Here is a 26,558-nt window from a genome sequence, read left to right as displayed (position 1 = left end):
ACATATTTGCCAAAATTATTTTGGTTTTATTGCAGTTAATATGAAGCTATCCTTTCTGATGGTGGCTAACAGGCTCAGGTAGCATTTGCATATCCTTGAAAGGCAGTAGACATTTCAGCAATCTAGAGATGAATGCTGTTTTTCCCTATGTTATGATGTAAAGGAATAGTCCATTTCCAAGCTCTATCCAAATATATAAGTTAAAAAGGAAAGGAGGATTAAACAAATATTGAAGATTAATTCAGCATGCCATCTAATAGTGTATAGTGTCAGTCATGAAAGCTCTGTGAGGACAGGGATTTTTCTTTTGTGGTTTACTAGTGGATTGTTTATGGCCATCAGACCCAGTAGTTTCTACTTAGAGTAGTGCTTAGCTTGAAGTAGGGTGAATGGATAAAAGAATGCTAAACAGATTTTTATTTTCTTTTAGACTTCTCATCAGTTTAAATTGGAGTGCAATTCAATGCAGGGACAACTAATGCAGGCCCAGAAGAGTTTAAAACAAAAGGAAAAAGAAGAACAACGACTTCAGGGTAACAGAAATGAGTTAAAGCAACTGACTGAACAGAAGAAAAAGCAAATTGAAGCACTCCAAGGAGAGATTAAAAGGTAGTGATATTTGTTTTCTTTTTATGGGAAGATAGTGATATTTGTTTTCTTTTTATGGGAAGATAGTGATATTTGTTTTCTTTTTATGGGAAGCAAAATTGTGCATTGAAAATAGTAACATGATAATTAACACAGATGAGGTGCAACAAAGAAAAATTTATACATGCTCAAATTTTTTGAAGTTAAAATACACAACTGTACTTCTATGATTGACTAAGTCTGGATTTCCATTCACTGTAATCATGTTGTTCGATAATTCTTATAACACTAATCATTTGTTTGACAGACAAAACTTTTTGTAAAATAAGATACAACAACATTGAGAAAAATGTATAAACATCTCTAGTGTATTAGAAAATTTTAAAGGAATTTAGCAATAAATTATCCTTATTAAGGGAAATAATCAAGATAAAAAATCACAATGTGAGATATATTTATATCTACTATAACGTATATAATGTAGGTTTCATATGGTTATAATTGTTTGATACTTTTAAGTTAAATCATAATGGTTTTTATTTCCAAACCTATGATAAGTTATTATTAAGCATCTGTTCTTCATTCTTAAATATGTTTTAATATTTGTCCAGACCAAGAGTTGATAAAAGTGGAATGAACTTAGTGTTTGAACAAAATGAGGTTTTCCTCATGGTTGTTCTATGTTAATTCATGCAGGGAGAAGGGAGATATAAAATCCTTAATATGTAGAACCAAATACTTCATAGCATTAAGAGCTGGCTTGTCATATTACTAGAGGAAAAAAAATAACCCCACAAATACATTCTTTTATGTGGACCTCTGTTTTACAACCATTATTATGGCTGCTTTACAAAAGAGTAATTTTCTAATGACCCTTTATTCTTTTTTTGTGTGTTATCATATGTAATCAGAAGTCAGGATATAATTATCACAATATGTATTTTGGTTTATGATTTGATATCTTGAGTTCATTTGTTTTTTCAAAATCCATTAGCCTCAAGAGTTCCCATTGTGGCTCAGGGGTTAAAGAATCTGACTAGGAACCATGAGGTTTCAAGTTCGATCCCTGGCCTTTCTCAGTGGGTTAAGGATCTGGCAGTTGTGGTGAGCTATGGTGTAGGTTGTAGACGAGGCTCAGATCTGGCATGGCTGTGGCTGTGGCATAGGCTGGCAGTTGCAGCTCCAATTAGACCCCTAGTCTGGGAACCTCAATATGCCTTGGGTGCAGTGCTAGAAAAAGACAAAAACAAACAAACCAAAGAAATCCATTAGTCTCATATTAAAGTATTCCTTAGATCATTTTTATAGCACCTGATTTAATAAGTAAAAAGTCTTAACAACTATTAGCACATTTTCTTTCTTTTAAATTACTAGCTACAACAAGATTTCTTCCAGATTTATGGTTAATGTATATTTCTTCTACTTTGCATGGCTTTACTAGATACCACCTTAAGAATTATGAGATTTAGAGGAAGTGTTGTTATCAGTAGTTGTCTTACATGGGTCTGTTAAAACAAATATACCATAGACTAGGTGGCTTAAAACAATAAGCATTGATTTCTCAGAGTTCTGGAGACTGGGAAACTTAGAATAAAGGTACTTGGCATAGCTAGTGTCTGATGAGGGTCCACTCTGGCTTGTAGACAGCTGTATCCTGATATGACTGAGAACAGTTATCTCATTCCTTCTTAGAAGGGCACTAATCCCATTCACAAGGATTCCACCCCCATCATCTAATGATCTCCCAAAGATCCACTTCTACATACCATTACATTGGGGATCTAGGCTTAAACGTGCATTTTGGAGACATTCATTCACAGTAAGTAGTTCACTTATGCTAGTGCATGGATGCCAGAAAAAGGGACACAATTTTTAACCCTGAGGGAGTGCTGGGTGGATATCCAGTCTCTAAATTAGTTTTGGAATTTGGAGTAACTAGAGAATCATTGAGAGGCAAGAGTAGTTTGGCTTTATTGAGGAGCAGCATAATATCCTGGAAAGAAGGTAAATTTTAGAGTCAGGCAGATCTGAATTTAAATTTCATGTTATACGTATTATTAGGTTTATGGTCACAGGGAAGTGATTCATCTTTCTGAATTAATATAATGGGGTCATAGAGTTGTTGTCTACTCTGCCAGTGTCATGTTGCAAACAAAATAGTTGTGGGATAGTATATGGAAGTAGGCAAGCTGTGATCCAAGACTGTCAGTGCGCACGGCAAACCACACAGTGATGGTCTGTGGAAACTTATTAGTGGGCCACAGGGAAATAGGAAAAACAGGGATAAAGTTTAGGGTATAGATGTGTATGTGTACATACACTATATATAAGACACACATGCATATACTTCCTTTTTTTTAATGTGATTGTTTGGGAACCACTGAACAAGGATCCAGCACGGCTGTAAGTTATCGGTTCCTACAGCAACTTTATTTGAAACCTAATGTGGGAATACAGATTGAATAGGATATGGCCCCTATTCTTAAGTAGCTTATAATTTAATGAGGAAGCTGGTATGTAAGGACAAAGAAAATTGTAATAAAAAAGAGAAAAAAATAGAGCTCAGTAGAAGTTTTGGCTGGCTTTTTAGAGGAGCTGGCATTTCAACTGGATCTTTAAAGATGATTATAATTTTGAAAAGTTAAAAAAAGGAAGAAGGAGTTCCCATTGTGGCTAAGTGGTAACGCACCTGACCAGTACCCATGAGAATTCGGGTTTGATCCCTGGCCCTGCTCAGTGGGTTAAGGATCCAGCATTGCCAGAAGCTGTGGCACAGATGCGGCTTGAATCTGGTGTTGCCATGCCTGTGGTGTAGGCTGGCAGCCTCAGCTCCGAATTGTCCCCTAGCCTGGGAACTTCTATATGCCATGGGTTCTGCCCTAAATAAATGAAGAAAGCAGATATTTCAAGGAGGAAGCAATACTAGCAAAGTTTTTGAAACTTAAAAAGATGTCATTATAGGAGGTTCGCTATTGGAATACATGGTAAGTGGAGAAGTGAGGGGAGATAAGGCTACAGAATTGGGTGAAGTAAGATCAGAGTAGATGGATAACTGTTTCTACATTAAATACTTGATATTGGAAGGTTAAAGGTTTTTAAGAAGGGGGAAATGTGATCATACCTGTTTTAGTACAAAAACTGATCACTGTGTGAAGGGTAAATTGCAAATGACGGACCCTCCTGTATTCTCCTTTGGAATGTTGGATTTAATTCCATTAAAATAATTATCAAACTGTTACATTGACCTGTTGTTTTTTTTAACCTACCCACTAATAAATTTGAATTTCCAAAATCAGAGAACTGTGTTTTCTAACAAATAAGCTATCAGTGATTTAAAAAGAATGAATGGATGAATCAATGAATGAGCCTGTCATTTGGAGTTGATAAAATGAAGGTCCAAATATAAGCCCCAGAGGGCAATGATGATCATTGTTAAGACTTTGTAGAGTACTTTGGTGAATAAAGAGAAAGAAATCTGGATTTGTGGGGGGGTGATGTTAAAGTAGTAGTCTACCAAAAAAAAAAATGCAGTATAGTCTTCAACATGAAAAATAATGTCATAATGAAGAATCATTGGAGGGGATATGGGGTATTATCTGATAATGTATGGGTGATCAATGCCCTTCCCCCCTTAGGCATCCCCTTCCCCACCATCTCCCAGCAATCTGCTTCCTAACTCAGTTGCACCTGTCTCTTTTTATTTATTTTTTTTGGCTGCACCCATGGCACTCAGAAGTTCCTGGGCCAGGCACTGAATCTGAGCTGCAGCTGCAGCCTATGCCACAGCTGTAGCCATGCGAGATTGCTTCACCCACAGCACCACAGTGGGACTCCTCTATCTCCTTTTCTTATTTCCCAACTTCCATAATCTTTGTCCAGGTTTTGTCTTATATGGACTATTATAAGATCCTCTTAGTGGAGTTTTGGGCTCTATTTGTCCACTTCCCATCTATTTGTCATTCATTCATTCAAGAAATATTACTAGGTATGTATTTTATGCCATGGGCACATTTATGGGTGTTGGAGATGTGGCTGTGAGCATACAAGTAACCTGTTCTCATGGATTTACACCTTCTTGAGGGGGGAAGAGGCTTCACAAAAGACAGTGATGGATTTAGCCCTGCTAAAAGGCTGGGTGATCAAAGAAGCTTCTCTGAAGAGGTTTGAGCTGGTACATGAAATACACGAGCCATACATACAGTGCTCAGGAGAACAAGTACAGAGATCTTTGGCTACAGCAAGCATGGTAGTTTCTAAAAACAAGTATAGTAGGAGAGAGGAAGAGTCATATGAGCTGAGCTCAGCGAAGCAGACAAAGCATAAACATGCAAACTTGTAGATTATAACAGAATGATATATTTTATTTGAAGGACAATTAGAATCAATTAGGAAATTTTGAGCAGAAAATGATGGGATATGACTGAAGGGAGATAAAGGAGCAAGCAAGGAGGGCACTGAAAAACTATTGCAGTAGTCCAGAAAGTCCATGATGATGGCATGAACTAACATGTTACAAGTGAATGATTTGGAAGTGTCTTTTGGAAGTTAAATCATCAGGGCTTGCTGATAGATTGGATGGTGAGAGATGCTGGAAAGAAGAGTCAGGAATAACTCTAGGTTTCTGGCTTGTGAAGGTGGATGGATGGCCATATTTATTGGGGGAAATAGTAGCTTTTTGAGGAGGAGGATTGTTGTCAGGAGTCAAGAATTCTGCTTGAGGTAGATATCTATCAGTCAGTCAAGGGAAGATGTCTGGGAAGTCCTTTGATATAATGAGCTCAAAGTTCAGGCAGAGGTTGGAGCTAGAGACTTAAATTCAGAAGTCAACTGTAAATAAAGTACTTAAAGCTATGAGTCTAGTTAGGATATTCTAAAGAGAGACTGTTTATAGAATAAAAGCAGCCTAGGGATGGAACCCTGGGGTCTTGTACTACAGAGCGATCAAAGGCAGTAGTAAGAGATTTTAGGAAGGAAGAATAACCAGTGAGGTAATAGGTTAACCTAAAACACAAGATGTTTTGGAAACCAGGTTCAAGAAATGTTTCTAGCAGGGACCATCATCAGCTATTTTAAGGACTGCTGGAATGTTCAGTAAGATGTGGACAAGAACATGAATATTGGATTGTGGAACAAAAAGGTTGCTGATAAATTCAACAGCAGGTTCATGGAAGTAGTAAGTTTATTTTAAAAGCCAAGTGCTTCTTCTCATACTATACATACATATCTTCTAATTACATCATAATTTGTGCACATCTCTTGAATCTTCTTAAAGACTGAAAACAAGTTTAGAGGAGTTGGACCTTTGCAGGATTTTCATTTCTTTTTCTGCCTTGATGTTAATGAGCATGCCCTTAGAAATTTCTTGGGTCATTCTTGAATTTTAGGGAGCAGAAACAATACACTTGAGCTCAGTAATGGCTTTGAAATTCTTTCATGCAGAAAATTCCTCTAGTTCAACCTTAACTTTCAGCATCTTCTAAAGCATGCATAGCACTCTATCTTCCATCAGAAAGTAGTTGTTACTCTCAGTCTCCTGAGACCTTGGTACTTGACACTTACCAGTGAAAATATTTTTTTCTTTACTTAATTCTTTTTTTAATTGGGACTTGTCAGATTTTGTAATTCTTTAATTTTGTATTTGTAAGTAAGATACTCTTTATTACAGTAGAATTTTAAGACATAACTTTAGTTTGTTCTCAGGAATCTTAGTTATTGGATTTCATTCTGTATTTGTAACTGGATTTTTGTATGCATACTGTTTTAAATAACTTGTATGTTTCAGATAGAACTTGAGAATAAACTACAGCAGCAGTCAACACAAGCAGCACAGGAACTTGCAGCAGAGAAAGAGAAAATATCAGTGTTACAAAATGCCTATGAAAAAAATCAGGAAACTCTAAAGCAGCTTCAGTCTGATTTCTATGGGAAGGAATCTGAACTTCTTGCCACAAGCAAGATCTCAAGGTATCATAAAAACTCACTATGTTATTGATAAATATTAAATGATTGATCTGAACCCAGATGGGCAGGGAATGTTAGTATTTGTGGAATATCATACTTGTTTTCTTTTGAATTATTTTTGGAGAAATATGCTTTTTAAAAAATAAGTTGTGGGAATTCGTGTCGTGGCTCAGTGGTAACAAACCCAACTAGTATCCATGAAGGTGAGGTTTTGATCCCTGGCCTTTCTTAGTGGGTTAAGGTTCCAGTGTTGCCATGAGCTGTGGTGTAGGTCGCAGATGCAGCTTGGGTCCCGTGTTGCTGTGGTGTAGGCTGGCAACTGTAGCCCTGATTTGTCCCTTAGCCTGTGAACTTCCATATCCATGGGTGCAGCCCTAAAAAGGCAAGGAAGAAAAGGAAGGAAGAAAGGAAAAGAGAAAAGAAAAAGAATTCTACTGCAGTGCCTTGGGGAGGCATGGGTTTGATCCCTGGCCTGGAGCAGGGGGTTCAAGGACAGCTGCCACTCAGATTCAATCCCTGGCTTGGGACCTTCCATATGCCATGGGTGTGGCCATTTAAAAACAACCACAAAACCCCATACAAATGTATCTTTTAATAGTGAAACAATTTGGAAATATGTTAACTGTCGTATTAGCTTATCAAAGGACTTTGCTGCCTATGTAAAAACAATAACTTATAAAGGACTGCTGTTAGAAAATCCAAGGAGTTTTCAATGTAAACCACTTGTGAAAATGGAAGCAATTTTATTGTTGCTTCTCAAGAAAGACTGACTTTAATTTTATGGATTTGTTAACTTCCCAAGACTATTGGAATGCATAATGGTTAAAATCGGGAGATTATAACTCAAAGTAAATTTAACCTTAATTATCTAAACATATCTGGATACCTTGTCCTTGGCAATACTATTTGATTAGATAAAGTATCATTAAAATGAATGATATACAAAAAAGGTAAATAATTTTTATGTAGCATTAAGTTATCAGTTCTCTACAGGAGATGGAACATTTCTATTCTCTCAAAGAAGACTTAGCCAGTCCTCTTTTTTGTCGTGGTGAAATATTATGCTTTTTGATCCTTTAATGTGTATGGTTTTTTGTTTGTTTGTTTCTTTGTATAAAGTGCCTTATTGACAAATTTTGTCAAATCACAGAATATTTATAATATACATAAATATACTATGTTTTATTCATAAGCTGTTTTAGGGAAGGCTTTATGAAGGAGGTAGGACTTGACCAGGTCCTGAAGGATCTAAGAATTTGAATACCCAGAGTCCTGAGAGAGATCCGTTCACTCAGGGGCACATTTGAGAAAAGGTGCTGCAGCAGGAACCAGCAAAGCTGGGAGTCAACATAATTGTCTTGCCAGAGTGATGGTTGGTGTCTGGAAGTTTAAAAGGTTGGGTTCAAATTGTGAAGTATCTTAGATGCCTAGCAGGGATGACTGGAGTTTATATTTGGGGGAGAGGAGAAGAGTCATCTAAGCAGAGGAATAAAATGAAAAAAAAAAATTGTAGGCAACTTAACCTGGAAGTTGTTTAAAGACAGCTTAGTTTGGACCTGAGGTAAATTAGTGCCATGGAGATTAAAGAGGCTGTCTCCCTTCCTCCTCCATAAACTCCAGCAGTCTAGGTGTGAATTGATTATGACTGGGGTTAAAAAGGTTGGAACAGAAGAGATTAATGGGAGAGAGACAATGAAACAAAAAGGATGAATAACATATAGGTAGAGAGGAGGTGAAGGAATTGTTGGTGACTAATGATCTGACAAAGAAACAGGAGATTGGGTAAAAGAATTTTCATAGGGCCAACAATAGATATTTTATATATATCAAGTTCAAAATCAACAAGTTGTTTTAAGGAAAAAAATACCACCTCGACATTTAGAAAGCATCTTACTTGCTGTATTCTCTAAGTAGCTTTAAATTACTATTTTTTTTTCCCTTTAGAACACTATTGAAAGTTGGGGAGGGTTGGTGGAAGAGTTTGGACTTTATCCTAAAAGAAGGAGGATTTGCAAGGATTTGTATTTTATTTAGGCCAATAACTGGCAGCAGGATAAGGATGGATTGTAGGGGAACCTGGGTGAATGTGGGGATGAGACAGAGGAGACTGTGCCATAGTCCAAGTGAAGATGATGGTGGCTTGAGCTGGTAGGAGGAAGGATGGGAAATGCAGATGAACTGGAAGGACTATTTGGTGACAGAGAAGATGATATCTAAAGACTGACTGTAAAAGATCTACAGAAATCACACTTTTTCTTCATATGTATGTTATTTACGCATGAGAATAACAACAAGTCTTAGATCTTTTAAATCAGTATTTTTTCATTAAGCCAACTATTTTTGTCTAAAATGTTATGTCTTGTTCTAATTTTATACCTGAAAGAATGCAAATGTAAATATGGGAAGAAGAGAAAGACAGAGGGCTAAGGCTGCCATGGAGTTTTACAACTGCTGAGAGGCCATGAATAGATCTTTCTTCCAAAGCTTCCTTCTGCCTGTGAGACTGAAGCCCTGCTTGGCTGGTGACAGGCCTAATGTTTGCACAATAACAGAACTGTGACTGGATCTCAGCTCTTCTGATTCATGATTCTTTTACCATCATTTCACTAAATTTTTTTTTAATAGAAGTATTGACATTTAATTCCTTCCAAAGTGAGAAGTTATCTGAACTACTTAATAAAAGGAATTCCTAGGAACATTCAAATCAAATTTATAGGTCAGAATAAAGGATGGTTATTGGCCATTCTTTTGCTTCCGTGATTTTTTCAATTTTATGATTCTTATTTTTTCCATTATAGTTGGTTTAGTGTTCTGTCAATTTCTCCCACACAGCATCGTATTTGTTAAATAATCTTGTGTACAAGAGAGAAAAGGAAGAAGTTCAGAACCATGTAACATGACACCCAAGTCAGGGGTGCCATCTGTGGGCATGTGGTGTATCTAGACACCAGTGAAATGCAAGTCCGGCTGGCTTGATCTATGCCTTTAGCCCCATCTGCTGGATTATTAATGAAATACTAAAGTTTGTGACTGGGTATTCCAAATTGGCCATGCTGTAGGTTATTCTTTCTTGTCAAGAAAGTTCATAGAAATGGAATTTAACTATAGATTTTGTACCGTGAATGAAGTGAGAATTCTAGGATAGTAAGTTTAAAATTAAATATAAACCTTGTTAGCCTAATACTATTCCTTATATCATTTCATCAGATATCAAGAATAAGTAACAACTAAAATTTCTAAAATTTTATTTTGAAAAAAGAAAAATTTTTGGACCAAAAAAAGCTACCACAGAATAATGCAGAAATTCCTTTGTGGCTACACTACTATGTGTTTAGGGTATTCCAGGATCAGGTTTGGTATTTGTTCTACTCAGGAATTTGCTTATTCTGGTGGGAGTCAGTGGGTTAAAGTAGCCCCAGTAAAACCACTAAATGAGAGAAGGAGTTCTCCAACGTAAAAAGATCCTGAGCAGATGAAAATATCCTGGCCTGCAGCCAGGAAAAGGAATATATAGCAGTGTATTGCTGAATGACACAAATGAATATTTAGAGGCAAAGTCGAAGAGTATGTCTTGGCATCTTCAGAAAATAGTAGCACAGATTTTGAGCTTGATTTTAAAAGATTTAGTCATTAGGTTTTTGTGAGAGTTTACAATGTTATAGGCAGCTATTTAAACCACAGGCATTTTGGAGTTTGTATATTATCTTGCTCAAGGGCATAACATACTATCTTTTTAGAGTGTACTGCTTTCTACTGTGCATATGTTAACTGTTATGTTTCTATAGAAATTTACTAAACAATGACATATAATAATCTGGGGAAATTTTTTTATAAGTCTGTGAAAGAGACGCTTTCTCTAGCATAGGAGGGCTTGATTTCAAACAGGAATCAAATTGGAAACCAAAATAAACTGATTCGAGAACTGAAGACTGCCAGGACTTCTTTGGAGCAAGATTCAGCCAAGAAAGAAGAGCAGTTGAAGGAGCAGTAGAAACCACTACAAGATGTTCAGAAAGAAAAGGTATTTTATTTTCTAACTAAATCTAGAATCTTCAGAGTTACAATGGCCATAGAGATCATCTAGTCAAACCTCTTAACCAGTAAAGGCATCACCTTATATTCAACAGCTAAGATGGGCATCAAGGTTATAAATAAGAGACTCTTGGTGACTGTAATTCTAATCCTAGGAGGTTATTCTTTACAGCTTCCTTGCCATTTCTTATTGCTCTTTTTAGTTATACAAAGGAGTCTGTTTTTTTATATCATAGACCCTTGGTTATTCAAAAAAAGATACTATAGCTCCTCAATTATTTCTCATATAACATGTTATCCTCTGGATATAGAAATCAGGTATGAAAGGTCTAGGAATAATTGAGTGTGTTAAGAATTCTTAATATTAATAACCAGCTTTTTTCTAAGAGGAAGTGTGGGTTTATTTTATATAAATGATGCTAAGTTATAAAGTTGAAAGTACTGGTTATATGACCAGTACACATAATGATCAGTTATATTTCTATATAAAAGATAAATGCAGATTCTAAGAAACATTTGATTTTTGGTTTCATAACTGAGATCATGTATTTCCATCAGTGGATAGAATATTCTTAAGTGTACAATTTATGAAGGTATTTGTGTGTGTGTGTGTGTGTGTGTGTGTGTGTGTGCGCACTTGTATGTATATCTGTTAATTGTGCAGTTCCTGGAAATTATCTTCAACTAAAAACTAGGGGGATGTTTTTGTGGGGATGGGACCGGTGAAGCTGGAATGAAATTTATGACTTATGCCACAAGTTTAGAAAATTCTGACAGAACTATAGTTTACAGGCCTTTAATTACAAGGGCATGAGATCATGCAGCTCTTGTTTTAGTTTTGGTTCTACTTCTAATAGATTATTGAACTTTTCTAAGCCTTTGTCCCTTTACCTATAAAATGAGGATTAAAAGGAGCTATGTGGTATAGAGATTAGATTAGACATATAGTTCTCCTCTTTAGGTGCCTTATGTAAAGATAGTGAGAGTAATAATATTAATAAGCATAAGAAGGTGTTTTAGCTCAAGTTTGGCCAGACACTATTTACTTTATAGTATTAACTATTTAGTCCTTATAACATTATTATTGTTCATATTGTATAAACAAGGACACAGGAACAAGAGAAGGTAGGTAATTTGCTCAAGTTAACTTAGGTTAAAGGGGCAGAGACAGTCATAAACAGTAGCAGTCATTTTTGTTAATTTTCAGTTAAGTAGTTAAAATTATTTTTTTAATAAGTTATTTTTCTATAGTCACTGAAAAAGAACTAGTAAATGAAAAATCTAAATTGGCAGAGATTGAGGAAATTAAATGTGGACAAGAAAAATAAATTGCTAAATTGAGTGAAGAACCTAAGTCTCACAAGCAAGAAAGCATAAAGATATGTGAAGATAATCATTGTTTTTCCTCTGTATTTTTTAGTGCTTGTTAAAAAAAGTATATATATATACACACACGCACATTTATTTATTAAGAACATACTTTGTGGGAGTCCCCACCATAGCCCAGTGGGTTAGGAATCAAACTGCAATGGCTCGGGTTGCTGCAGAGGTGTCAGGTTTGATTCCAAGAGCAGTGGGAATTGCCTTGGCTTAGGTCACAACTGCAGCTCAGATTCAATCCCTGGCCTGGGAACTTCCATATGATGTGGGTGCAGCCATAAAAAGAAAAAAAAAAAACATACTTTATGCCAGGAACCATTGTTTTGTTATTTTTGACAAATATTCTTGCTCTCAGTGCTTTTGTGTTGCAGAATATCTATACATATATTGAAACTGTTACTTCTGTTTTCAGATGACTAAATAATGAGAAGTAACCCTAAAAATTTAGATTTTATTGAGATGCTAATCAAGAAAGCTATCAATTAAAAGAATTATGTGCGTTCCCATCATTGCTCAGTGGTTAACAAATCCAACTAGGAACCACGAGTTTGTGGGTTCAATCCCTGGCCTCGATCCGTCATTGCCGTGAGCTGTGGTGTAGGTCACAGATGTGGCTCAGATCCTGTGTTGCTGTGGCTGTGGTGCAGGTGGGTGGCTACAGCTCTGATTAGACCCCTGGCCTGGGAACCTCCATATGCTGCAGGAGTGGCCTTAGAAAAGGCAAAAAGACAAAAAATAAAAGAGTTATAGATAGCAAACTTCAAAATATCTAAGTTTAGAATTAAGATTTTAAGAGATTCTGTTTTTATAATTGTTTTTCTTCCTAAAATACTTAAATCTCTTTTTTTTTTTTGTTTGGGGCAAGGAGTAGCAAATTTGTTAGGACTGAGAAGATTGTGTAGTAGTGCCCCAAAGAACCATTTCACTGAAGGTGGAATTTAGGTGGTATATATACACAATGGAATACTACTCAGCCATAAAAACGAACGACATAATGCCATTGGCAGCAACATGGATGGAACTAGAGAATCTCATCCTGAGTGAAGTGAGCCAGAAAGACAAAGACAAATACCATATGACATCACTTATAACTGGAATCTAATATCCAGCACAAATGAACATCTCCTCAGAAAAGAAAATCATGGACTTGGAGAAGGGACTTGTGGCTGCCTGATGGGAGGGGGACGGAGTGGAAGGGATCGGGAGCTTGGGCTTATCAGACACAACTTAGAACAGATTTACAAGGAGATCCTGCTGAATAGCATTGAGAACTTTGTCTAGATACTCATGTTGCCACAGAAGAAAGGGTGGGGAAAAATGTAATTGTAATGTATACATGTAAGGATAACTTGATCCCCTTGCTGTACAGTGGGAAAAAAAGCAGATGAAAAAGGAAGAAGTTGAACTGAGGAAAGAATTTATGGAGAAGGGAGCTAAACTGGTCAGTAAGTTAATGGTGGGAGGTGTGTTTTTTTATTTTTTTTTTAAGGTACAGTTCATTCATAATCATGTGCCAATTGCTGCTGTACAGCAAAGTGACCCAGTCATCCATATATACACATTCCTCTTCCTGTAGTATCATCCATCATGTTCTATCCCAAGATTAGATATAGTTCCCTTTGCTGTACAGTACAATGGGAGGTTTTGTAATTGATTTTGTAAATTAATTCAGTGAGAGAGGATTTTTCTACTTAAAAGTTATAATTCAAGTGCTCAACTGACACTTTACTGTTCAATTTAAGACTGATCTGATTGACTTAAATAGCTGACATGTGATAGGAAATATAATTTTTGGCTTATGTAAGTGAAAGTTCAGTAGAACATAATTAAAAAAAAAACAAAACCTTTTAGTGCCAGTAAAACAAACTAACCTCTAACTATGTAGTCTGCGGTAGATGGCATGAACGTTAGTTATATTGAACTCATTTTTTTGGTCACAGTGAATGCTGATAAGGGGAAGTGGAGATTTCAGTTGGGAATTGTGATGACCAATTGTGTGACCAAAAGTCTACTTTCCCCTCCCTAACTTGCGTGTGCCAAATGGGAAGCATCTGGCTTTCCTCTAGTGAATGAGGTCCAAATAGCCCCAGATAACTTGACTGTGGAATGTTTTCATTGAATTGCAATTTCAGGTTCACACAGTGATTTGAAGTATTGTGTTTTTGGCATGTTGATGGAGACCAAGGGATGCATGTGTAATTTAAGACATAAGAAAAGTCGAGCTTTATCTCCAGGGCACCTTGCTATCCCTGATTATGGTTATTCTTCTGCTGTAGTGGAAAAAAGGAAAATCTTAAATTGATTTACTTCAGCTTGATTTTATAAGAAACCTGCTGAACATCATTTCAGCATTGTGGCCTTTAAGCCAGTTCAAAATACACAGATATTTGTGGAATCCATTCTACTAGTGTCTTCTTTCCCAAAGAAGTAGTAGTAGTTATGCAGCTGGTATTTTAAATTCGACAAATTTATTTTTTTTACTTTATTTTTGTAATAGATTTTTTTTACTCACCGTTTTTCCTATTCTCAGCATTCTGAAAGAAAAGAAAAAGAAGTAGCAGTGCAGAAGCATGAGGAAAACTAGGCTAAACATACCATGCAGATAGCTGCATTAAATGAAAACCTGGGCACTGTAAAGAAGGAGTGGCAGTCCAGTCAGCAGTGAGTCAGTGAGCTCAAGAAGCAGATGGGGGAGTTCCCGTCGTGGCTCAGTGGTTAACGAATCTGACTAGGAACCATGAGGTTGTGGGTTCGATCCCTGGCCTTGCTCAGTGGGTTAAGCATCCGGCGTTGCCATGAGCTGTGGTGTAGGCCGCAAATGCAGCTGGGATCCCCCGTTGCTGTGGCTTTGGCCCTCCATATGCTGCGAGGTGTGGCTCTAGAAAAGCAAAAAAAAAAAAAAAAAAGCAGATGGATGACTTAGAGGGAAAAATCATGGTATTGGAAGCAACAGTTCAGAATAATCATGATGAAAGAAGGGCACTACCAGAAAGGTGACTGATGTCTAATAAAAATAATTTATTTCCATTCTAAGTGATAAAGACTTACATATTGCACATTGAAAAAAACTGAAGTCTTGAGAATAGTGCTCCAACAGGTATTTAAGTAGCCATTTAGAAACTACTCATTACAACAGATGGTTGAAATTCATGTATTATGCTTCAGACTGCTAAAGTAGTTCATTATCTGTGTTGGGGGGTCTTTAATTATTTTTTTAATGTTTTTGTGATTTGTTCTAGGTGTCTTAAAGGAGAAGGTAAAATAGAAAAGCTTCAAACCAAAGTACTAGAGTTGCAAAGAAAGCTGGATAATAAAACTGCAGCAGTGCAGGAGCTGGGCAAAGAGAATCAGTCCCTTCAGGTAAGTCGCCTGGTGATGTGCAGCAGTTTTTTAGTCTAGAATTTACCTCTTAGTAAAAAGCATATTTTGAACATTAAAAAATCTCATATATACATACTTTTAAATGGCTGCTGTCTGTGTAATAATATTGTAGGTGTTATGGGTAATTAAATACAAGATTTAAAGACTTCAGGGATTCCAAGGATTATAGAGACATGTCATTCATGAATTGTCAGTATTAGGAGAAGTCAAGAACACAAAGGCATGAATGAGTTGCTGTGTGTTAAAGAAGTGATCTGAATATATATGCTTGGAGTCTCAAGGAAGGATTGCTCCCTAGGGTTAGAATAAATGGGAAATTACCAAAGGTTAGAAATTTCCAGTGCTTTTGAGAGATAAAATTTGCTTTGCTTTATTGTCATTCAGACTTAAGATTGTAGCACTTTTTGATAATGGAAGATGACCAAATTATTTCTGATTTTCAAAATGTTATCCATTTGAAAACTTGGGCACCAATCATTCTTAAAAGTGTGGAATATTATAATGTGCTGAAACTTTTTAAAATAGATCAGACCTACACAAACACTGAATAGAAAGTGGGCTAACGACAATGAAGTACAGAGCTGAAGCACCTGTGGGAAAGGCTTTTCAGTCACAGTGAGATGGGATTTTATTCCACAGTTGACTGTTTTAACCATCAGAATTGTCCTGCATTTGATAGACTTTAAAAGTTTTGCCATTTATTAACTTTAACTTATAACTACGTAGAACAATTAAATTTATGCAGTCTAGTTTCTGATTAGCATATATTTTAACTTTAAATTCATTTGTTGCCTTCCTACTGATTCACTTTCTAGAATAATCATTTTCTGAACCACAGCATCATTATTAAACTCATACATTTTATCATCATTGAGTTATTTTAAAGGAAGAAAAAGCAGAGATTAAAAAAATCATTTTAAATAATACCATCATGTGATGTTTCAAATTTATATTCTGATTGTAGAAATGATGCCTGAAATATTTGGCAAGTAGAAATAGTTTTTCACCTGATAGGACTGTTTTATTAACACTTTAAAAATGCCTCGCATGGTTTTTTGAAAATTCTAAGATCAATCTCATATTGAAATTTTTAGTAAGCATTCAAATTAATCAAAGGATTAAATCAGCATTGAGATTTGTTATTAAATAAACCTTGAAATAGTATACTTTCAAAGTGCAGTTGGCCTATTCTTGTAGTCTCATAATTTTGATATAGTTGTTATGCTTGAAAATGTTTATTTTTTTGTTGTTGTTTACAGCATCACTGCAGACAATGTGGAAATATCTTCTGTGCTGAGTGTTCAGCCAAAAATGCCTTAACTCCTTCTTCTAAGAAGCCTGTTTGTATCTTTGATGCATGTTTCAGTGACTTCCAAGGATAATGGGTTGTCACAACTTCAGAGTAATAATACACTAACATTCAATTTTTAATAAATGCACTTCATAGAGGTCTTGGACTACTACTATTTGATTTGGACAGTGGTTGCAATACTAAACCAAATTAGAATTTATATCTTTTGGAATGTTATCAAGTAAAACTCTTCTATTTTTGTGAGACTTGGGCTCATCTTTCATTACGTTTTTCTGTTTCACCCTGGAACAGCTTACACGCCAAGTTTAGAATTAGCCAATGAAATATAAATAAACTTTGGATGGAAAATAGGAATGTATTTTTTAATTATAATTTCATTGTTCACAAATGACACAACTACATTTCCATAGCTTACTTCTCCCAAATTTACAGAAAGGTACGTGAGTACTGTTACCATATAATATGTGCCGCACAATGACACATATTTTCTTTGTGAAGTTTGGCATAGAACTATAAAGCTTTCTTTTTTCTTATATAATCTGTATGCTGCCTTATTTGAGTGACGGCTCTCTGATTGCGTTTTCCTCAGTCCTAGTTCTTTCTCTTCTTCTTTTTTTTTTCTCTTCTTTTTTCTTCCCTTTCCTTCCTTTCTTTTTGGTTTAGAGAAGCTCTTTCAAAATTTCCTTTAACCTGGGTTTTGTGTTGCTGTATTCTTTAAGTTTTCGTTTGTTGGGAAAAATTTTTATTTCCCCTTCTATTTTAAATGATATTCTTGCTGGATAGAGTATTCTAGATTGCATATTTTTTCCTTTTAGCACTTTAAATATCTCTTGCCATTCCCTCCTGGCCTGTAGTGTTTCTGTAGAGATATCAGCTGATATTCTTATGGGGGTTCCCTTGTGGGTAACATTCTGTTTTTCTCTTGCTGCCTTTAGGATCCTCTCTTTATCACTAACTTTTGCCATCTTTATTATGATGTGTGTTGGTGTGGGTCTGTTTGGGTTCAGTTTGTTTGGGGCCCTCTGTGCTTCTTGTATCTTGGACCCAGTATCCTTTAGATTTGGGAAGTTTCCATCGATAATTTCTTCAAATATATTTTCCATCCCCTTATCTTTTTCTACTCCTTCTGGAATTCCTATTATGCGTAGATTGGCCAGCTTTCTATTATCCCATAGGTCTCTTATATTGCTTTCCAGTTTTTTGATTCGGTTTTCTGTCTGTTGACCGGATTGAGTGATTTCCATTATTCTATCTTCCATATCACTGATTTGTTCTTCTGCATTATTCATTCTGGTTTTTACTGCCGTTAGTTCAGTTTGCGTCTCTGCAAATGAATGTTCTAGTTTCTCTTGGCTCCTCCTTATATTTTCTAGTTCCTTTCTGAGGGTATCTGCGTTACTGTTCATATCTTCTCTTAATTCCTTCAGTATTTTCCCTATTTCTCTTTTGAACTCCAGGTCTGTCAGTCTGCAGAGATCTGTTTCATTGTTGACTGTTTGAGGTGAGTTCTCCTGTTGGTTTGACTGGGGGTGGTTTCTCAGCTTCTTCATCTTGCTTGTTGTTTTCTTTTTCCTGGTGGAGTTGTACCCTCAGTGGCCGGGCAGTGTTTGCCTTGTCACTGCCGTGGAATATTTTCTGAGGGCTGGTGATGGTATGCAGCTGATCCTCTAGAGCTTGGCACCCCCTGGGGCCTTGGGCGGGTAGCAGGGCCGCTGGAAATCCAAGAGGCTCCTCCCCAGGGCAGCCCGACTCCGAAAAACCATCTGAGAATTAGGCAGACTTATTCACAGCCTGGCTAGGCTTGTTCTAGCTTTTCTGGGCTGCAGGCCTTTTCTCGGGGGCTGGTGGTGATTGGTGCTGCTCTGCGGAAGTGTAGCCCCTCCAAAGGGCAAGCAGGCCTGTGCAGGGACAGCCCCTGTGGTGGTAGGCTTCAGGCAATTGTTGAGGCCAGCCCTCCTGGATGGCAGGTAGCCCCAGGTCCAGCGAGAGCATAGGGGGTGGTGGGGGTGGGGGGGAAGCACTGGGAAGCGCAGCTTTCTGCTAGCTAGTGGGCCTGTAAGCTTGCTGTGGTGTGGGGGGTATTCTATGGGGACCCACCCCTTCTTTTCTCCCCTCCCCAGCACAGGCGCAGACCAGGCTCTTCTCCCAGGTTCCCTCTGATGCAGCTTTCCACTTCCCCGCCCCTAGAGTATTGCTCCCTCCCTCTGCCACAGTTTTGTTTTCTAGTCTCCCAGGCAGTCTCTGCCCGGTCAAAAAGTTTCTAGACTTCCAAGCAGTTTCCGCTCCGCCCTGCCCCCCCAGCCCTGGGACTAACCTCTGGAGCCGAGGTCTTGGTGCCCAGCCCCCACCCAGGCATCTCAATTTTTGGTGACTGTGCCCATAGTTCAGATGGTCCGTTGGGTTCTTGATCGGCTTTTCCGTACTCTGACTTACTGCTATTCTCTTCTCTGCATCTGGAGATTTCTCTGGTTCGTTTGATCTTCCCCCCGTGGAGGTGACTTTCCAGCGTGCGGGATCCCTTTCTCCTCCTCAGTTCCCTTTCGGGAGCGCCCATCCCGCTCGGATTCACCTTCTCTCACTCTCCTCTTTTCTCCCGATCTGCCCAGTAATGTCACGAACTTCTTGCCGTTACTGGAGTTTAGGTTCCTCTGCCAGCGATTGGTTGCTGTTCTGTGCAAGTCATTTATTCTGTAGATGTGCTTTTTTTGTTGTGTTTGTGGGAAAGGGTGAGCGTGTCCCCCTACTCCTCTGCCATCTTGTCCTCTCTCCCCCATAATTTCTACTAATCTGTCCTCCACCTCGTTTATTCATTCTTCTGCCTCCTGTATCCTGCTGTTAGCTGCTCCTCGTGAATTTTTTATTTCAGTTGTTGTATTTTGCATCTCTTCTTGTTTGAGTTTTATATCTTGTATCTCTTTGCTCAGTGTTTCCTGTTAACTACCCATCTTTGCCTCCAGTTTATTTCCAATGTCTTGCATCATCTTCAGCATCAACCGTCTAAAGTTTTTTCCTAGAGGCTGAGACTCTCCTCATCACTTAGCTGATATTCTGGGGGTTTTCCTTTCTCCCTCATCAGAGTTATAGTTCTCTGTCTTTTCATTTTTATAGGTTTTTGGTGCAGTGACCTTTTGACAGGGAATAGAATTGTAGCCTCTGTTCCTTCTGGTGTCTGCCCCCCTTGTGGCTGAGGTTGGTATGGAGCCTTGCTGTAGGCTTCCTGATGGGAAGGGCTGATGCCTGCCCACCGGTTCGTGGGGCTGATTCTGATTCTCCTCCCTCTAGTGGGTGGGGCTTTGTCTCTGGATGGGATTAGAGGTGTCTGTGTGCCTGAGGGTTCTTTAGGCAGCTTGTTTACTGAGGGATGGGGCTGTGATCCTACCTGGATTGCTGTTTGCCCTGGGGCTTCTCAGCACTGACTGGTGGGGCCAGATTTTGCCAAAATGGCCACCCTCCAGAGAAAGGCATGCTGCTGAATATTCCTGAGAGCTTTGTTCCCAATGTCCCTCCCTCGCAACAAGCCACATTCACCCCTGTTTTCCCAGGATGTTCTCCAAGAACTGCATTCAGTTTTGACCAGATTCCTATGGAGACTTTGCTTTGCCCTGGGACTCGGTGCACGTGAAAGTCTGTGTGCGCCTTTTAAGAGTGGGGTCTCCTTTTCCCCCAGTCCCGTGGAGTTCCTGCACACATGCCCCACTGGCCTTCAATGCCAGATGCTCTGGGGCTCTTTCTCCCAGTGCCAGATCCCTGCATGTGAGGATTTGATGTGGGGCTCAGAACTCTCACTCCTGTAGGTCTCTGTGAACCAGTTAGTTTCCAGTCTGGGGGGCTTCCCACCTGGGAGGTATGGGGTTGTTTGTATCACAAAATCATCCCTCCTACCTCTTGATGTGGCCTCCTCTTTCTCTTCCGGAGTAGGATGTCTTTTTGAAGGTTTCTGGTCCATTTGGGTGAAGATTGCTCAGCCTTTAGTCGTGACTTTTGTTGTTTTTAGGAGAGAAGTTGAGCTCCAGTCCTCTTCCGCCATCTTAATCCCATCTCCTACATCCAACTTTCAAAAACCTGAAATGTGCCCATGACATCACTACCATGGACACTTACTGCACCACAGACAATGCATGTCTGTATTACTAATTTGCCTGCAAAAACTCCAGACTGGATTCTTGGCTGCATTGTTGAAAGAAAGAAAATAGCCGTTAACAGTGATTTCCCAAACAGAATGGTTTTACTCTTTGGGAAGATAAAACCCTTTGACTCAGTTCCTGCGGTGATTTACTAACATGCCTTTGGTGTGCCTGTTGGTCCTAGGTGGAGTGGGGAACACACACCTCGTTCCTGTCTTCAAGCAACCTAGGATCTATTCTGCAGACAAAACATGGATCCATCCAAAAGGTAAGTCACAAGTAATGATGGTGTGTTGTGAATTTCTGCAAGGAGTGGAAGAGCCCACAGAGTTCTCGGCTTAAGACTCAGTTGTCTTCCCAGCTCTCTGAAGTCTTTCCTCACAGCAGCCCAGACACCCTGTGATGATCTCTGCCCTGACCATTCTCATTCACGTTCATTGGACTGTCCCCAGGTTTAACAGATAAGAACAAGATAGGCCCAGTTACATTGGCATTTCAGATAAACAACAGATATATTTTAAGTATACGGATGCCTCATGCAATATTTGAGACCTACTCAAAAGTATTCCATGTTTCCCTGAAATGCAGATGGATATATACCACATCTTTCTTGGCTCATCCTTCTGTAGATGCTTGGGTTGTTTTCTTGTCCTGGTGATTGTAACTCTGTTGTGATGAAATAGAGGTGCGTATGATCGTCAAGCGAGTGTTTTCGATAAATTGCCAGAAGTGGAATTGCTGGGTCACACTGTAGTTCTGATTTTAATTTTTTGAGCAATCTCATGCTGTTTTCCACTGTGGCTGCACCAGTAATGTTCCTTTTTCTCCACATGCTCTCCAACATTTATTGCTTGTGTGTGTGTGTGTTTATAATAACCATTCTCTAAGGGATGAGGTTGAAACATTATTGTGGTTTTGGTTTGTAGTTCCATTAGTGTGGTTTAACCTCTTGTCATAAGCCTGTTGGCCATTTTCTGTTTTCTTTGGAAAATGTCTATTCAGATCCTCTGCCCCAGTTTTTTGTTTGTTTGTTTTTTGTTTGTTTTGTGCCACACCCAAGGCACACAGAAGTTCCCAGGTAAGGGACGGAACCAGCAGCGCCCCATGGCACCGTAGTAACAATAGCAGATTTTTTGTATTTTTGCCACGTTCTTGGGCCGCTCTTGGGGCATATGGAAGTTCCCAGGCTAGGGGTTGAATCGGAGCTCTAGCCGCTGGCCCACACCACAGCCACAGCAATGCCAGATCTGAGCCGTGTCTGCGACCTACACCACAGCTCACAGCAACGCCAGATCCTTAACCCACTGAGCAAGGCCAGGGATCAAACCCACGACCTCATGGTTCCTAGTCAGATCCGTTAACCACTGCGCCACAATGGGAACTCCATTCCGCTGGTTTAATTTTCCCTTTCTATCACTTGCCTTTGAGGTCAGAGCCAAGTGTAAGCAGACAGATGTCCATGTGCTTACCACCTATGTTTTCTCCTAGACATTGTATGGTTTCATTTCTTCCATTTGAGTCTTTAGTCCATTTTAATTTGGGGATGTGTTGTAAGGTAGGGGTCTCGTTCCATTCCTTGCATGTGCCTGTGCAGTTCTTCCAGCACCATTGATTGAAGAAACTGTCCCTTGTCCATTGTATGCTCTGTGGTCCTTTGTTGGAAATGACTTGTCTGTGTCTGTGTTGGTTTTCCTTCTGGGCTGTCAGTGTTGTTTCACTGGTCTGTCTGTTTTGTTTTTGTGCCAGTCCTGATCTGTTTTGCTATCTATAGCTTTGTAGTGTAGTTTGAAATCACGAAATGTAATCCTTCCAGCTTTGCTGCTCTTTCTCAAGATGGTTGTAGCTGATGGGGATCTATTGTGGTTCCATACAAATTTTAGAAGGGTTTCTCCTAGGTCTGTGCAATGTGCAGTTGGGATTTTGGTGGAGAGTGCATTGAGTCTCTGTTGCTTTTGGTAATCTGGACATTTGAATGATGTGAATTCACTCATAAACATGAAATATCTTTCCATTAATTTGTGCCTTTAATTTCTTTCCTCAACAGCATATAGTTTAGAGTGTACAAGTCTTTACCTTGCCTGGTTAAATTTATCTCTAGGTACTTTAGTTTTTTCTTTTACTTTCGTTTTATTTATTTTTATCTATTTATTTATTTATTTTATTTTATTATTATTATTTTTTTTTTGCTATCTCTTTGGGCGGCTCCCACGGCATATGGAGGTTCCCAGGCTAGGGGTCGAATCGGAACTGTAGCCACCGGCCTATGCCAGAGCCACAGCAATGCGGGATTTGAGCCGCGGCTGCAATCTACACCACAGCTCATGGCAACGCCAGATCGTTAACCCACTGAGCAAGGGCAGGGACCAAACCTGCAACCTCATGGTTCCTAGTCAGATTCCTTAACCACTGGGCCTTGACGGGAACTCCTAGGTACTTTATTTTTGATGCAATCATAAATACGATTTTTTGGTTTGTTTCTGTTTTAAATCTTCTATGTCTTTGTTTAGTCTTTCTTGTAATGTGTTGATCTTTGCCTCCAGTTTTTGTCTGAGCTCTTGGATCCTCTTCACAATCATTATTCTAAAGTCATTTTGCATGGAGGTGGGTGTGGGGGTTGTCTTGTTCCTTCATCTGGTTCATATTTCTCTGCCTTCTCATTTTGTATGCTTTTTGCATGATCTCCTTTTTGTAGGTTAGAGGTGTGTAGCCTGTCTTGCTTCTAGTGTCTGCCTTCTTGTAGGTAAAATAGAGGCGTTTATGGCCAGCTTCCTGATGGGAGGGACAGGTGCCTGCCCACTGGTAGGTGGAGCTGAGCCTTGTCCCTCTAGGGGGTGGACCTTTGTCTGTGGGTGTGATGTGGAGCACTTTAGGTACCTGTTTGTTGATCAGTGGGTCTGTGTTCCCAGCCTGTTTGTTGTTTGGCCTGGGGCTTCTCAGCCCTAACTTGTGGGACCAGATTGTTCCAAAAGGGCCACCTCCAGGGGAGCTCATGCCAACAACTATTCCTGGGACCTCTGCCTAGACTGTCCTGCCCTACAGTGTTTCCCAGTCACCCCCTCCTTTCCCAGGAGACCCTCCATGATTGGCCAGGTCATTCTGACCCAGATTCTTCTTGAGTGCCTGCTTAGCCCTGGGACCCAGTGCACATGAAAGCCTGTGTGCACCCTCCAGGAGTGGAGTTTCTGTCTCCCCCAGTCCTGTGGAGCTCTTGCACACAAGCCTCACTGGCCTTCAATGTCATATGTCCCAGGGGCTCCTCCTTCCCGTGCCAGACTCCCTGGCTTAGGCACCTGCTGTGGGGTTCAGAAGTCTCCTGTGGGAAAGCCTCTGAAATAGAGTTCTTTTCCAGTTTGTGGGCTGCCCATGCAGGGGGTATGGGATTACTTCTACCATGAATGAGCACCTCCTGCTGTCTCAGTGTGGCTCCTTATTGCCTTTGGGTGTAGGATATCTTGTTCTTGGTAGTTTCCAGTCTATTTTGTTGATGGTCATTCAGCACATAGTTGTAATTTTGGTGTTTTCATGAGAGGAGGGGAGCTTGAGTCCTCCTACTCTGCCATCTTGTCTATTTCTTTCTTTCTTTTTTTTTTTTTGTCTTTTTATCTGTTCTGTGGAGGTTCCCAGGCTAGGGGTCTAATCAGAGCTGTAGCTGTGGGCCTACACCAGAGCCACAGCAATTCAGGATCCTCAACCCACTGAGCGAGGCTAGGGATCGAACCCACAACAGCATGGTCCCTAGTCAGATGCGTTAACCACTGAGCCACAACAGGAACTCCGTGTCTGTTTCTCTTCTTGGGGTTTTGTTTTGTTTTGTTTGTTTTTAGGGCTGCACTTGCAGCATGTACAAGTTTCCAGGTTAGGGGTTGAATCAGAGCTGTAGCTACCAGCCTACACCACAGCCACATGGGGTCTGAGCTGCATCTGCAACTACACCACAGCTCAAGGCAACACAGGATCCTTCACCCACTGAGCAAGGCCAGGGATTGAACCTGTGTCCTCATGGGTACTGTTGTGTTTTTTAACCATTGAACCATGACAGAAACGCCTGTTTCTCTTTTTGATGTTTTGTTATTATTGTATAGAAATGCCACTGATATGTACGTTGATTATGTAAACTGAAACATAACTGAATGTATTCATTCAAACAGTTTTTTGCTAGAGTATGTAGGATTTTCTATTATAGTATCATGTAATTGGCAAAAAGGACACTTTTACTTTTTTCATTTATGATTCAGATTCCTTTTATTTCTTTTTCTTGTCTAATTGTTAGTAGGACTTCAAATCCTATGTGGAATAAAAGGGGCAAGAGTGGGCATCCTTCTCTTGTTCATCATCTTAGAGGAGAAAAAGCGTTCAGCTTGTCACAGTTGAGTGGAATGTTAGCTGTAGGTTTGCAGTTGATGGCCTTTATTGAGGTCCATTCCCTTTATACTTGCTTTGTTGAGACTTTAACATAAGTGGATGTAGAAGTTTATCTCATGGGTTTCTTTGCATCTATGGAAATAATCATATGGTTTTTACCCTTTTTGTTTTTCGGTTTTAGTTTTAGGAATGCACCCACATCATACAGAGGTTCCCAGGTTAGGGGTCTAATCAGAGCTAGAGCTGCAGGCCTACACCACAGCCAAGCAAGTTCTGTTTCCCTTCCCAGATGATGGAAGATTTTAGGCATTATTTCTTCCATTAATTTTTCTGTTCTGTTCTCTTTCTCTTCTTCTGGAACCACCCCTGTAATGCAAATGTTATTCTGCTTGATGGTATCCCATAGGTCCTTTAAAGTAGCCTAATTTTTTAAAAATTCTTTTTTCATTTTGCCTCTCTATCTGATTGAGTTCCATTGTTTTGTCAGGCAGGTCTCTGATTAATTCTCCTTCATCCAGTCTGCTGTCAAAGCCCTCGAGTGTGTTTTTCAGTTCATTAATAACTTCTCTTTGGTTCTTTCCTCTGCTTCCTGTCTCTTCATTGAAGATCTCTTTGTGTTCATTCCTTCTTCTGAGTTCAGTAAGCATCTTTATGTCCATGACTTCTGACTCTTTCTCAGGTCGATGGCTTATTTCCACTTCATTTTGTTCTTATTCTGTGATTTTGCCTTGTGTTTGTTTTGTTTTTTTTTTAGAAAGATATCCCTGTGTTTCATTTTGCCTAATTTTCTGTGTGTGTTTCCATGCATTAGGTCCATTTGCCATCTCTCCCAGTCTTGAAGGAGAGGATATACTTGGGAGCTGTCCTGTAGGGCCCAGAGGCGCCATCCCACTTGGCCACAAGAGCCAGGCACTCAAGGAGTGTCTCCTCTGTGGTCTGTGTGAACCCTCCTGTTGTGGTGGGGGCCCAGCTGTGATTCTCTTTGCTGGGAAGTGGGGAAGCACCGGTCTGGGACACAAGGTGCCTAGCTGCGGTGGGTGCGAAGCCCTGATTTTTTCATGTTCTCTCTGCTTGAAAGCCCTTGTGTCCTGATGTTTAATTTCGAACATAGTTCCTCCATTGTTCCAGAGCTGGCTTTTCTCCCATGTGGACTAAGGGGGCCGATCTAGGGCCCTGGTCCTCAGGAAGGCTTTGCAGCCTCTCTGGGTTGCTTTCTTCCCTTTCCCTTGCTTCAGACAGTGTTGCTACAGCCACAGCTGAGCAGCATGTCCACAACTGCCATACTTATACACACACCAGCCCTTGCCAAGCAGAAGTGTGGGAATGGGGTTCCTCTCAGTCAGCAGGAAGGGGAGGCTGTTTCTCAGAGCCCATTTCCCTCCTAGCCATGGAGATGCACCCGCGAATGAGCTCCAGTG

General features: G+C 39.5%; 1 protein-coding gene across 17 annotated transcripts in view; it reads left to right on the top strand.

Moving 5' to 3' along the window:
* Window positions 1-26,558, top strand: part of LOC146398905 (uncharacterized) — a 111,688-nt gene that overhangs the window by 37,533 nt on the left and 47,597 nt on the right. For 14 of the 17 annotated variants that reach the window (XM_084980762.1, XM_084980755.1, XM_084980767.1 and 11 more), the window contains 5 exons: window positions 431-609; window positions 6,371-6,552; window positions 10,435-10,570; window positions 15,201-15,321; window positions 20,963-21,046. Coding sequence is in view for 1 of the 17 variants with exons in the window: in XM_084980764.1 (XP_084836890.1) it covers window positions 20,935-21,046 (112 nt within the window). In the remaining 16 variants the exon portion in view is untranslated. Of the gene's footprint in view, window positions 1-430; window positions 610-6,370; window positions 6,553-10,434; window positions 10,571-15,200; window positions 15,322-20,824; window positions 21,047-26,558 lie in introns of those variants that run through there. The other 3 variants (XM_084980768.1, XM_084980766.1, XM_084980764.1) reach the window with 2 other exon arrangements.

Source organism: Sus scrofa, chromosome 10 (genome assembly GCF_054392235.1).
Source record: "Sus scrofa isolate SSC_HxYL_T2T_F1_AM1 chromosome 10, Sscrofa_HxYL_maternal_Yorkshire_Landrace_v2.0, whole genome shotgun sequence".
Classification (NCBI taxonomy): Eukaryota; Metazoa; Chordata; class Mammalia; order Artiodactyla; family Suidae; genus Sus; species Sus scrofa.
The sequence above is the reverse complement of the archived record's forward strand: the minus strand, read 5'-3'. Positions and strand labels throughout refer to the sequence as shown.